This window comes from Mustela erminea, chromosome 5, assembly GCF_009829155.1.
Source record: "Mustela erminea isolate mMusErm1 chromosome 5, mMusErm1.Pri, whole genome shotgun sequence".
NCBI lineage: Eukaryota > Metazoa > Chordata > Mammalia > Carnivora > Mustelidae > Mustela > Mustela erminea.
The window spans coordinates 143,864,206-143,878,427 of record NC_045618.1 but is presented as its reverse complement, the minus strand read 5'-3'; the positions used below and the strand labels follow the sequence as shown (position 1 = coordinate 143,878,427).

At 50.5% G+C, this 14,222-nt stretch overlaps 1 protein-coding gene across 1 annotated transcript in view; it reads right to left on the bottom strand.

The window, feature by feature from the left end:
* Positions 1–14,222, bottom strand: part of DYNC1H1 (dynein cytoplasmic 1 heavy chain 1) — a 67,672-nt gene that overhangs the window by 39,100 nt on the left and 14,350 nt on the right. Inside the window, exons 8-18 of the mRNA XM_032345314.1 lie at positions 12,103–13,179; positions 11,052–11,231; positions 9,486–9,635; positions 7,163–7,309; positions 4,520–4,660; positions 3,989–4,165; positions 3,748–3,858; positions 3,545–3,664; positions 2,771–3,010; positions 429–584; positions 181–294 (exon numbers count right to left, since the gene is read on the bottom strand). Of these exons, the coding sequence (XP_032201205.1) occupies positions 181–294; positions 429–584; positions 2,771–3,010; positions 3,545–3,664; positions 3,748–3,858; positions 3,989–4,165; positions 4,520–4,660; positions 7,163–7,309; positions 9,486–9,635; positions 11,052–11,231; positions 12,103–13,179 (2,613 nt within the window). The remainder of the gene's footprint in view (positions 1–180; positions 295–428; positions 585–2,770; positions 3,011–3,544; positions 3,665–3,747; positions 3,859–3,988; positions 4,166–4,519; positions 4,661–7,162; positions 7,310–9,485; positions 9,636–11,051; positions 11,232–12,102; positions 13,180–14,222) is intronic.

Below are 14,222 nucleotides of genomic sequence, written 5' to 3'. Positions count from 1 at the left end.
ATTAAGTAATTAAAAAAAACCTCCTGGTTTTGAAGCACATTTTCCATCGATCCAGACGAAATCTGTAAACGACCACCCTGTGACACTTTGTAAACTCACGACAGGTGGGCAAAGCTTCTAAGCCAAGCCTACAACTCCCCACACACGAGGGCATACCACAGCGGCTAGGACTAGGTATACCTTTCGAGGCTGGACGGAGACCCACGGCTGCTCCTTCATCTGATCAATCTGCTCCCAGACCTTGGAAAGTTCTGACCAAACGCCTTTGAGATCCTGTAGTTCCTCTAAGGCCACCTGTGATGGCGACAGCGCAGCAGTGAGCCTCTGGATGTAGGAACCACTGCAGGTCTGGCAGGGCCCTTGAGAAGGTCCCGGTCAAGGGCAGAGCGAGGATGAGGAGCCCCACCCCTACCGCCTGCGGTCCGCACCTGGACGCGCTCTTCACTGCCGCTGAGAAGTCCCGTATCTGTCAGTTCTAGCGCCTCCTTGGCCTTGGCGCACTTCTCCCGGTCATCCTTCAGCCTGCCGAACTTTCCTTCATATATGGTAAGAGCCTGAAGCGCCTCCTCCGGGCGAAGATTGCCCTGCAAGCAAAGTGCGGAATTGCAGAGCTAAGTCTCAAGACAGATGCCTGCTTGGGCTCTGAAACGGTGGGGAGAGCCTGCGGTGAGTCTGGAAATTTGTGGTTCCTTAAACATGTCTCTGTGTATGTACCTCTTCAGCAAGATATATGCTTATGATCCGTCTATGTTAACGAATGTAACTTTTACTCCTATTTGACATAAACAAAGCATGAATAAGAAAGATAGAGCACTGATGTGCCTCACTGGCTCAGTTGGAAGAGCATGTGATGCTTGATTTCCGGGTCGTGAGTTCGAGCCCTGTGATGGGTACAGAGATGACTTGAATCAACATGCATTTAAAAAAAAAAGAAAAAAGGGGGCGCCTGAGTGACTCAGTGGGTTAAGCCACTGCCTTCGGCTCGGGTCATGGTCTCAGGGTCCTGGGATTGAGCCCCGAGTCAGGCTCTCTGCTCAGCAGGGACCCTGCTTCCCCACCACTCGTCTGCCTGCCTCTCTGCCTACTTATGATCTCTCAGTCAAATAAGAAAAAAAAAAGTCTTACAAAAAGAAAAACTAAAAGAAACAAGAAACAAGAAGGTGGAGTACCACTCCATTTAGCCACCATCTCACTAAGCACCTGGGGAGGCAGGAAGAGAAGAGTCAGAACAGACTGGGGCCGGGAGCAGGCCTCTCCTGATCTGAGGGCACGGGGCTCTCGGGGAGGCAGGGAAGGCTGCCAGCCATGCCCTCCCCGGGGCACACAGCCACTGCATCAGTTACCAAGAGAAGGACGAGAAATCAAGTGGTCCTCAGTGAAATGGCCTCTAGTTGAGAATTTAAACTATGATTTGCTGACTCCTCAATAACTTGAAAATGACTAGATAAAATATAAAAAAATTAAACTGTAACACATTACTAGCAAAAAACAGCAATAAACAATATTCAAATTCTGGTGATCAGAATCTTGCCTACTGAGAAATACTCACACCCCCGCTAGAGCCAGCATTCTGCAAAGCTACAGTCCTGGCACTTGTGAAAGCAAAGGGCTTCTTAGAACAGCAGCCCTCGAACCAGAATTAAGCACCAAGTAGGACCTCCGGGTCCAAGAGCACAGGCAGGGCTGAGGCAGGACGGAGCTCTGCTGAGCAGGTGGGAGGCCAGATCTGTCGCCAGGCCTGCTGCAGAACTGCTACACCCCAAACCAGAGCACCAGGTTAACACTCGGAGTGTCTTACCCGTCCGCCCCCTCTCCTCCTGTCCATGCTCCTGCTTTCATGTCCAAACAAATCAGACTGAACTCCCCCAGGAAACCAGGTACGCGGTTCTGTACTTGCTTGAGCCCTGCACACACCGTTGCCTCTAAGGACCCCCCCCCGCCACTGCACGACTTGCCAGCCCCCCTTCCTCCCGCAGGTCTCCCCGCAGACGCCACTGTCCCTGTAAGGCAGCGTACCACCGACACTCCTCGTCCGCCTAGGCCCTTCCCCATGGCACCGATCCCCATCTGACTCAAATACATGTCTTCCGTGCTCGTTTTCACCTGCCTCTCCCACTGCTGTGTCCCTCCTGGTCACTGCTCTGTCCCCAGTGCCTGAACCCACTTGGTGCTCAGTAAATATCTGAATGAACCAAGAGGACTGAAGGGGCAGGTCCTGGTACAGAAGCAACGACGACAACAAGGATGGCAGGACCTGCCTCCCACAGCACATGCCAACGTGAGGCTCGGCCTGTGCCTGCGAGAAATTCAATTCTAATTTCTGAGTGTGCCTAAGTAAGAGAATAACTTAAGAACAGAAAACCTTAAATTTTTAAAACCACCTGCTGACTTAAATGATCGTCACAAGGGCTTCTACGTAAAAAGAGCTCTAAGTTGGTAAGTGCTGTTTAAGTTACAAAAAGGTAAGTCCTTGGGGCGCCTTGGGGGGTTAAGTGGGTTAAGCCTCTGCCTTCGGCGCAGGTCATGATCTCAGGTTCCTGGGATCAAGCGCCGCATCGGGCTCTCTGCTCAGCAGGGAGCCTGCTTCCCTTCCTCTCTCTGCCTACTTGTGATTTCTATCAAATAAATAAGATTAAATAATATATATATTAAAAAGGTAAGTCCTCATCCCCAGACCGCTAAGTCAGAGCAAAGCCTTTGGCGTGGGAGAAAGGACAGGGATTCGCAGTGGGGGTCGCCTCAGGGCTGGGGCGTGGCGGGCGGGGCTCACCGTGACGGGCTTGGTTTTCTCCCAGTCCGCCAGCAGGTCTGTGGTGCGGCTCTCCACCGCCCGGTCCTCCTGCACAATCTTCATCTGCAGGTTCGCCACCTGCTGCTGGATGGCAGAGTCCTTCCGCCGCATGATGTCGTTAAAGGCCCCCCACTCGCCCTCGATGTTGTCGATGTAGAGCCAGGAGGGCGGGAACTGGAACCTTTGCTTTTCCAGCAAGCGTTGGCCATTGCGGTAGAGCTTTGAGGTGAAAAACACAGGTTTTTTTTTCCTTTCACAATAGAAACCATCATCAGATTCCCATGTAAAAGGAAGACAGACACCCTGCGGCTCTAGAATACAGAACATCAGTATGTTCGCTCTTGTCCAGAAACCTGCCCGGGGAGTGTGGCGCCCAGGAAGCAGCACGGCCCAGGCCTGCGGCAGCTGGTACACCCCACGCCTGGCTGCGCCCAACTGGCCCAGAGAGGACAGAAGGCGCGCTGCTGAGGCGCATCACCCCCTCCTTCCGAGGTAGAAAAACCAATGCACGTGTGACTCAAAGATCAACAGCTAACGTCCAAGATTTAAAAGGCAAGACAGAGTGGTTCTCAAACCTCCACGTGCTTCGAAGTCACCTGCAGAGCTGTTTAAAAGGCAGACCCTGGGACGCCAGGATCCGCGTTTAAACCAGCTCAGCAGGAGGGTCAAGCTGGTGGCTTGCGGACTGTGCGGTCCTAACGCCAAACACCTCCTGGGCCGATGCTGAGACTCTGAACTGGTTCCAGAGCTCACCTCAACTTGTTTTTCAAACTGTTTGATCTTCCGTTTCAAAGACTGCACGTAGGTGATGAAGGTCACTGCGTCGGAGGTGCTGGCCGTGTCCACCGAGTGCTGCTCCAGCTCCTGGCGTGACTGTTCGGAGAGAACACAGAAGGGTAACGCGGGGCCCAGGTCACCAGCAGACTCGTCCTGCTGCCAGAATCCTGCTTCCTCACCTTGGAGATCTGGGAGTGGAATTCCGTCATGTTTGATCCAAGCATCTGCCCAAATTTGCTGAGAACCTCCTTATGCCAAGAGTCGTACTTCAAGTTCACCTTAGATTGAACCTGCAGGTGAATGAGCCCCCGACAACAGGCCATCAGCTCCTTCAGGATTCCGCTGCATCCCCATCCCACACCAGACACTGCCTTGAGAGCCAGCCACCTCCACCCCTTGTGACAAGACAGCAGAGCTCACCTTGCCATAATCTATAACCACTGGTCCAAACTCTTTCTTGGTTTCTGCGTTGTCGAAAGTGCCTCTGGCCTTCCTTATCTGAACCAGGAGAGCCTGCCATTTGTTGAGATCTTCCCCCAGTCTATTGTAGATGTTCTCAGCCTGCATGTCCCACAGGCACTGATACTGAAGCCAGACCTGCAGACGAAGGGCACGGTCAAGCCCACAGCCGGCCTCTCACTGTGTAGACCACTCGTGCATAGGATGTTCATATTTCACTAAAAAGACTCACTTTCAACACTGCTAGAAAAATTCACATCAAGCTCTCAGAATTTTCATATTAAAAGAGAATAAAATTCACTGTTCTCTGAAATGCAAGTTAATAGACTGTAAGATTTGCTCTACTGCTGACTGTTTAAAGTGAGCGTTATCTAGTGTATCACATGGTATACACAGTGCACAGATTTTAGCTCCCACCTTTATTAGACAGCAGACGCACTACATTAAAAAAGACTCTACAGCAAGATTTGAACGACACTGGGAGCTTCTCACCTTGACGTACTGCTCGACCTCAGTCACGATACCCATGACCGCAGAGTAGGACTCCTCTAAGGCAACGGGGCCATCAGGCATCCGTGTTAGAGCATTCCGGTAGAATTTCTCTTCTTCAGTCAGCTCATAATGTACGCCCACCTAAGGAAGCAGAGGCGGAAGGAGCACAAACAGCATATACAAAATGTTCACCTCAGAGCCCCTTTCACTGAATTCAAATGAACTGCAGGAAATAGCTTGCTATAAAACTGGCATTTAATGTCCCCTTACCCCAGCCACAAGAAATCAGAGGCCTACTCGTACTTCACTCATCAGCCAATAAAGGAACATCAGACCAACCACAAGCTAGAGCATGCGGCGTCACTATGTAAAAGCAGTTACAGAGCTCTCCGAGCCCAGGGAGCAGAGCCTCTCCGTGGCAGTGGAACACCAAAGGTGAGGTCTAAGGACTAAGATGACCATGACCGCACAGTTACAGCAGCCTGGATGACGGAAGTGATGACCAGCCATCGCTTCAATGAGCAGAGCCCTGGCTATGTGCCAGGCACTGTTCCAGGCATGAGAAAGAGCCAGACAAAAATCTCTGCTCACACAGACTTGTATTCCGTGGGAGGAGAGACAGGGAAAAGCAAACTATACAGAACATTAGCGGGTGAGCAGCGCTCTGGAGACAAAGCAGGAGAGAGGAAGGCTTGGAGTATGGGGTGGGGGAGGTCAGGGAAGGCCCCACGGAGCAGGACTCGGGGAGGGAGTGCGCTATGTCCGCACGTCGCTACCATTGGTTCCAAGCAGAGGTCAGCAAGTGCAAAGGCCTAGGGGCAAGAGCCTGTCTGAGGAGAGTGAGAGGCCAGTGTGGCCGGGGCAGAGTCAGTGAGTGGGATGCAAGCACTCAAGTCAGAGAGACCGCAAGCAGCCTATTAGGTGGGGCCCAGCGCTCTGCCATGGGACGTGGCTTTCATGTGGGGTGGCACGGGAAGCCATCGGGGGCACTGGGAAGACCAGTGTCAGGACTGACATGAAATCTAAGTCTTACACTGCTGCTGTGTTGAAAATAGGTTTTAGGGCGGCAAAAGCAAACACAAAGATCTGTCAGGGGGAACCTGAAGAACCCCAGGGAGGGGGGACAGTACCTTGGACTGGTGGTATCAGAGGATGTGGGCAAAAAAAATCAAGATAGATTTTGAAGACGGAGACAGTGAGCGGCCAGGGTGACACCTTGACTTGGGCCTGAGTGGGCTGAAGGTGGGGAAAGGAAAGACTGGGCGTGGGGGCAAGTCTGAGGGAGGGGGTCGGAGGGGCGTTCAGTGTGTGGCACCCATCAGTCTGGTGGGGACGCCCGGGAGCCAGCAGGAGAGATGGGTCTGGAGGTCAAGACAAAGGCTGGGCTAGAGATATGAGAACGGAGTTGTGGACTCCGTTCATACATGGACTGCTGAGTGAGTGGACTGTGTGGGACAGAGTTCTGGGGTGGGCAGCACACAGAGAGAGGTAGAGGCCGGAAGGAGGAGAGCCAAAGAGGAGCCAGCAGAGGAGACTGGCCCGTGAGTGGGAGGAAAAGCAGGACAGAGGAACAAGCATACCCGGCAGGAGGGGGTGCGCACCCGTCACGGCCTGCCACTGCCACTTCTCCGGGCTGAGAAGCCGGCCACAGTGACAGGGAAAGGCCGGGGACCCTCACGTCTGAGCAGGAGGGACCTGGAGCAGGTGTGTAGACAAGTCCTCTATGTTTTTACAAGAGAACCAAGAAGTAAGATGGCTAGAGGGTGACAGGCGTCAGGCTTATTCAGGAGACTGAGCCACAGACAAGGTCATGGGACCCAGCGGAAGAGGGGAGGGTTTCACTTCCGTCACATGTGGAGACGAACAGAAACATGGCTGGCTAAAAACAGGACGTGACAAGAAATATCCTGCAGTCTGTACAGACTGCCCAGAGCGGAAGGAACCAGTATTCACAGCTGGGTCCCGATTAGCTGGTCACTGCCAAGTTTGGGCTCATCACTGTCAGGACTGTGAGTCAATAGGTGGTTGCTACAGCAAAAAATTCTAAGGACTCAGCCCATGTTGCGTCTGGTCCAAAGCTAACAGTTTCTAGAAGAGCTAGAGTAACAGGCTGTGGAGATCTGCTTATGTGAAGTAATACTACTTAGAGACCAAGGACTACCTAGTCTTTTGGGTTTTCCTTTTGCTCCAGAAGCACATTATTTAAGAGTGTATCTAGGATTTGTTTTGAAATAATCTGGTGGACGGAGAGAGATCAAAATTTAAATTGACCACATGATAATAAACAAAGCAGGCTGGTGTGAGTTCACGAGACTCCTAGTTTCACGTGTATCTGGAAACCTCTATAGTAAGTGGGGGTGGGGAGGAACCAGAATTAAAATTCCCAGAGAAGTTCATGGAGGGAACTTCTACGAGACTACCGAGATCGGAATTGCAGAGGCAACTATTTGGAAAGGCAGCCCAGGAAAACTGTCAGGTCACACAAGCCTCCTCTGCTTTCCCTTGGAGTGCTGGGCCCCAAGTGTGCAGACTGAGAAGACAGACAACAGCAGAATTTAAAGAGGCATGACGGAGCGGTGGTGCCACAGAGCCCCCGGGGGGCCCGGACCGAGGGGTCATGGTGAGGGTGCCGGGAAGGCTCACCTGGTACCTCTGACTCTGGATCCGGGGAAGAGACAGCACAACCATCTTCCAGGCAAACATTTCCTGATACAGCTTGTACCTGCACTCTTCGATCGGCGGATTCAAGTAGATGACCTGATTGGTTATTCTTAGCTCGTGAACAACATTCTGTAAGACAAAGATTTCATTTCTCACTCAGCAATCGGTTTCAATAAACTGGCTTTTATGCATTTGTGATGTCAGAGTAGTATTAGTGAGGTATGTGATCGTTTTGTGGTTAAAAACCTATTACGCAGGTGTGATTCTAACATACTAATAAACTGGTGAATGTCTCCAGGAGCCATTTTCAATTAAATGGTACTGAACACGTGTGTGTCACTGTCGCTCAGTAATCACCTCAAGGAAAATCAGGTGCTACGAATCCTGAAATTTGAAAGTGGGTATAAAGTATACAAATTATAGCTTTTTTTTTCTGATTGTACAAAGCATTAGAATCATTTCAGAGAAATGTTCTTGATATAAATGCTTTTTAAGTAAAAAAAAAATAGTTTTGACACATAACACTTTCACCCTCTAAATTTTATTAACCTACTCCAGTCTGAACCATGAATGTGTTACCTGATTAGAGAACGTGGCCTTGTGTATTTCGCAACTCTCTAGAGGACTATAAAGAGTCAGGGGGCAGGCACTGCTGAGGCTCCTCCTGGGTCCCCTGTACCTCGGTGAATATGTAACACCGCGGAATGGAGCACCGTCTGACTGAATGTGCTGGCTGATCTCCGACACAGCGACCCCGGGATCTGAGAACCCTGTGCCACCGATGCCGGGACCGAGGCTGGCACGAGCTGTCAGACACGCACTGCCCGGAGGCAGGTTTATAGGCCAAGGTGAGGCCATGCCGCCTGCCAGTGTCTGCTTTAAGCTAAGCAGGAATTCCGACCCCATTTCCATGAGATAACTGCTCTAGCTTAGACATACTCATTTGCTTTTTTGCATCTCTGTATTTTAAAAAGTAGGCTCGGGATAAATATATGTAATATTCCACAGTGAAAACACTTTTCAAGCATTAAGAGAAAAAAACGAGAAGGTAACACCTGGGGAAACAAAAAACAGCCAATTGTTTCTCCTACATCAAAGTTTCTACCTTCTGTTCTTTTAGGCTTCTGTTTTCTGAGACTTTTTTGGGGGTAAATTTAACACGAACTATGTAAGGCAAATGCACGGCTTACTGAACTACTATGCGGCAGACACGTTTGTAACCAACGCCCACACTAGCAGACACGATCTATTTGCACAGCCTGAACTAACACAATTTTCTAGAAGGCCTGCTGGGCCTCAGCTGGTCACTTCTTCGCTCAAATGGGAAACTGGTGGCTCGGAGACAAGGACTGCTGTCCAGAGTGGTGACCGCTGTGCCAGTCATTCTTCCATGAGATGCTGAGATTTTGTGAAAAGTGACACTTTAGTATCAGTCTAAACTTCTCCTTGTACAGATTACACTGGGTTCTTGAAATGATTTCTTGCACGTATGCTTAGAAAGCAGAGACTGTTTCATCCCGTGTAGATTTTTTCTAAAATTTCCCACTCTCGTGGGGCGCCTGGGTGGCTCAGTCGGTTAAGTGACTGCCTTCGGCTCAGGTCATGATCCCAGAGTCCCGGGATCAAGTCCAGCATCGGGCTCCCAGTTCCGTGGAGAGTTTGCTTCTCCCTCTGTGCTGCTCTTGTGCTCTCTCTTTCTCTCAAATAAATAAAATAAAATCTAAAAATAAATACATAAATAAAAATACGATTTCCCACTTTTAAAAAACTTCCAATTTTGAAATTATTTTAGACTTACAGAAAAGTTGCAAAGAAAGTACGAAGAGATTTTATACACCCTTTACCAGCTCCCGTTAACGTTGCCATCTAACACAGTAGAACTACCAAACGAAGAAGTCGACACTGACACAACACTACTAACTAAAATACTGACTTCAGTCAGATTTCCCAGGTCCCCCACAGCATGCACAGTAGTCACAGTTCCTTAATCCCTTCCAATCTCTGACATTTTCTCAGTTTCTCCTTGTCTTTCATGACCTTGACACTCTTTTCTCATGGTCAGAATGAGTCTGGGAGCTGTGGGGACAAAGACCAAGGGGAAAGTGGCCATGTCACCATGTCGCACACACTGCTGGGGTAAAATAATGAGCACGAGACAGCTCTGGTGACGCCAACTTTGGTCCCCTGGGTGAGGGGATGTCTGTTAGGTTTCTTCACTGTTAAGTGACTTTCTCATTGGTACTTTTCCAGGGAAGCACCCTTTGTTTGATTGACCAGCAAACTGGATGCTACGGGAAATACTCACTTTAATCTTCGGCTCTCCGCCAGGCTTGTGACTAACTTGAGGCGCATCTGTGTCCATGTCAACTTCTGCCTTATCTTCAGCTTGTCCAAGCAGCACCTGGGTCCAAGCTCTCAGGCCAGCTTGTAGGCGCACGCCCAATATTCTTTCAATCTACAGAGAAGGCAGGATGAAAGACCAGTGTTCTTCCAAAAGGTAGCTTAACGAGCACGTCAGGTAGGAAGCTAATGCTTCAGGCCAAGCACGACAACCCCACCCTTCATCTTACTCTGGATCCCCACCTCACTAGGTCTCTCTCCCAGCCTCAGAGAACACGACCTCCATCTGGGGGCTAACCCAATCACCAACCCTCTGACTTGTAAGGGACAAGGAGATGAACCTAGATGCAGTCAAGGTCTTGCTGTTTGCTCAACTCACTAGAAAATTTACAAAACAAAAGTGTTGTCCTGGTAGCCTCAGAGATATAACTAATAATCTACAGTTTGGAGAATAAGCCTGATGTGTAAGTGACACACAACATTAGCTTGAGGTATGCGACATGGTGGTTCTGTGTTTGTACGTACTGCAGAACCATGACCAGGTAAGACCAAGTAACATCTGTCAGCAGACACAGGCGCCCATTCTCTTTTAACAAGTAAAGAAGAAAGTCTTCTGATATGGAATGATACAAGTGAACGTTCCATGAAGGGGACATCTGTGTGTCTTTGTGCAGTCTGTCCCTCCTGGGAATGCTGTCAAGGCTGCAGTGACAAAGCACGAGCCTTCCAGTAGATTCGGAGAGTGGGCTTTGTGAAATTTCCCTGGGAGTGCTGTGTGTGTGGATGCGCTGTACCTTTGTGGGTCACAGGTTTTCTCTTCCTTTCTCCCTAAATGGATAACTAAGGTACTTCAGAGCTGCCCACTGAGTAGCTCTCCGCAGATGCTCACACCCACCAACGAGAAAGCCACGTGGGTGGTAAATATGTTTTAAACACATGCACAGCTGCACACAAGTACTTCCCTCTCTCCACATACTTCTGTAAGGGGGAGCCCCGCTCCTCTACACCAGGAGTAAGACATATCTGGTTGCTAGGCATTTCTTTTTTTTAATTAAGGAAGGCATTTCTTTTCTTTTTTAATTAAGCTCTTGGCCCAACATGGGCCCTGAACTCATGACCCAGAGGTCTAAAGTCCCGTGGACTACCAACTGAGCCAGCCAGGCACCCCTAGGCATTTCTTTTTAAACTGGGTGGTGGTGAAGTGGCAGCGTGTCAGAGAAAGATGCCTGGAGACGAGGGCCCGGGAGAACCCCCATGTTACTGGGTGTGCAGGGAAGGCAGGACGGAGGCTGTCACGTATTCAGAAGATGAAGAGACCCCCCCACCTGACCACCTGCAACCTGGATCGGACAGGAGCATTGCTAGTTCCACAGCTCAGCGCCACCGTTAGCTAAATGGGATTTCCTGAGAAGAAACGGGGCTGCTGCTGGTAACTTCTATGGGAAAATGCTTTTCAGTGACAAACTAGTAAGCGTATAAAATCGGGCTGAAAGTAAACGACCAAAAAGTGCCATAACCAGCCATCCCGCACCTCCATGTCAAGCTTGTTGACCCAGATGGGCAAGTTAGAGTAGGAGTGCAGATTCAAGTCATCCACGGCCTTCTGGACTCTGTTCAAGATCTCAGAGAAGGTCTTGTGGTCGTACAGGCAAGTCTCCAGCGAGCGGACCTCCAGGTCTATTTTTTCTTCAATGATCAGCAGGTCATCCACCTAAGGGAAGGTGCATCGAATATTTAAAACTCCATTCACATATCCCTTTACTTTTTTTTTTTTTTTAAATTTACTTATTTGACAGACAGAGATCACAAGTAGGCAGAGAGGCAGGCAGAGAGAGAGGAGGAAGCAGGCTCCCCGCCGAGCAGAGAACCCAATGCGGGGCTCGAGATCAGGACCTGAGCTGAAGGCAGAGGCTTTAACCCACTGAGCCACCCAGGCACCCCTCCCTTTACTTTTATGTGTATTTCTCAACTGATATATATTTAAGGCAAAGGAGTTCTTCCAGGAATAGCCAATCCCATTTACCCAGGGGTCCTCACTCCTATATTCTCAGGAGGGAAGGGGGACCTCTGAGCAGTCTGGGTACAGGAATCTGACGGGCCTGCTCCGTGCCTTCTCTCGCTAAGCGCCGGCGTGAGCACTAGATGCACACCCTGGCTCGGACCTGCCTCCCAGCAGCAGGCTCAGAGCCAGGAGGCTTACAACCGCCCAGGCGCACTAGGGTCTGGGAAAGGCGTGGGTCTGGGGTGGACCGACAGCAAGGGCCACGACTGCAGAGCCCTGTCGTCCGTGCAGCTGCATCAGTAATAAAGCTCTCATGTCACTTGGTCAGACTCCCACGTCCTTCCCCTCCCCACTGGTTTCTAAACTCAGGCTGTTATTTAACGGTCTTCCCAGAGCCCCACCACCATCACACAGCCCAGCAAGTAAAAGGGCTGCTTCTCCCCTTCAGCTCACATGGCCCGGTGCTCTCCCCATGAGGAACGCTCCCACGGGAGAACTACTGCATTCATGGGAGTGACGTTACTGCATTTAGTTCATTCCCGGGACCCTGCGGGGTGGGGGGCAGTAAATTACAACACACCTTTTCTTGGAAGTTGAAGACAGTCTCCGCTAAGCGCTGCACGTACGGGTCGAGTTTGTAGGATTCCCACACCAGTGCAATGCCCTCCGCAATCAGAGCCTGCACCTCCTTTTTCAAGCCGGCCACCAGGAGGGAAATGGTGTTCCGCTCCTCCACCTTCTCACAGGTCCGCTCGTAGGTGCGCACGCTCTCGATCAGTGAGATGGCAAACGGGTACAGCTGGTTTGCTTGGTGAGCCTTGTTCACGATCGCCAGTGGGACTCGGAAACCAAGCCACTTGAGGTTTCGAACTTCTTTGGAAAGCGTGATGATCTCTGGAAGGAAGTTAACTTTCAGCTTCAGGACGTTTCCGGTTCGGCCTCGGACGCGAGTGCTCTCGATGGTGAAGATGCGCCCCGAGACGCCGAGGTTGCGCTGCTGCACCTTCCGGGCCCAGTCGTCGAAGATCTCCTGAGTGTTGAGCTTCATGCGGAAGCTGTCCCCGTCCTGCTTCAGCTTCTGGCCCTCCACGTGGTTCTCCCAGCCCTTGCCCAGAACGTCTTCCACACGTTTCATGTAGGCGCTCAGCTGGCGGTCGATCTGCTTGGCCCAGATGATGGAGCCCGACACGGGGGGCAGGTCGCGCACGTGGCTCATCTTACACGCCTGACTCTGTGGGTACTGGACCTTGAACTTGTCATGGAGAGACTCGATGTCATCTTTCACACGCTGGATGAGCTGGGTCTGGTACTCACGGATGGCCCCACGGATGTGAGGCCTGACGAAGAGCGCGTTGAACCTGGAGAAAATCCTGAACATCTCGTTTGCATTCTTGGCTGTGCCGAGCTGATCCCTAAGACGAGCAGTGATCCGGGTCTCTACCCTGTCAATTCGCTCATCATATCTCTTCATGGCAGCCTCCCAAGCTTCCGTGCCTTCTTTGGAGACATCCAGACCGTCCACTTCCTTGACGTTCTCGTATGCAAGGTTGACCTCCTCAATCGCATTAGCGTCGGCCGCGTCGAAGAGGACCTCTGCTACTTTCATGTCCTGAGGCTCGGGGACTTCTCCCTGGTTCTGCTGGGCAACTGCTGTGACCTGAAAGAGGAGGATTTGTGACAAAGCTGATCGCACAAAGACTGTTGTTGACTGTACACCAGGAGCACACACCACGCAACACAGCCGGTCTTGGCTGTGTGTTCCTAACTTTTGGCCAAGTGTTTTATAACCAGAGTGCAACAGAGCTGTGAGGAGTATGACACAGTATGTGCTAACTTCGCGTGTAAAGCTTTTCTGACAATGCAGTTTCAGTTCTTAAGCTAAAATAACATGTTAAAACCTGGGTTTTGGGTACTTGCCTCTTCAAAGTTTTGTCTACAATTAAAATGCATCGGAAAGCTCAGTAAGTCACAAGAGCGCCACATATAAACAGCATCCAGTATAAATAGCCTTCCTTTTCGACGTTTAAAACTTGAATTATAATCCGTGGGTAAGTCCCACAGCGGAGGGACAGAGAAAGGCTACAGCAACAGGGAAGAACTCCCCCCTTCAGCTCCCTGAAGCACTGGGGAGCGGCGCAGGGCACGGGCATTGCCTCAGGAAGTGTCAGACTTCCCCGCATGTCTCCTGCCCACACTCCCGCAGGATTACAAAGCTGGACAGGGGCCTTGATCTGGGTTCCCAGATGTCTTGGGAACTTGTTTGGCAGAGATCATCATTATTACTTTCACTAACCCCTAACTAAAATCTAGAATTTCCTACAATTATCAACACACACAACAGTCACCCAGAGTTGGAGGTTCCACAGCCTTGTCACCAATAAATACTTCCTCATCACATTATAATTGTACGTTTAAAAATATTTATTTTATTTTAAAGATGTTATTTATTTGACAGAGAGATCACAAGAAGGCAAAGCAGCAGGCAGAGAGGGAGGCGGAAGCAGGCTCCCTGTCAAGCAGAGAGCCCGATGTGGGGCTCAATCCCAGGACCCTGAGATCATGACCTGAGCCGAAGGCAGAGGCTTAACCCACTGAGCCACCCAGGCGCCCCTGGACTGGACTGGATTTTTTAAAGGAAGAAAATCACTGATGAAAACAAAAGGTGAATTAAGAAGAAAAAAAAGCAGAAGCATGTACAAA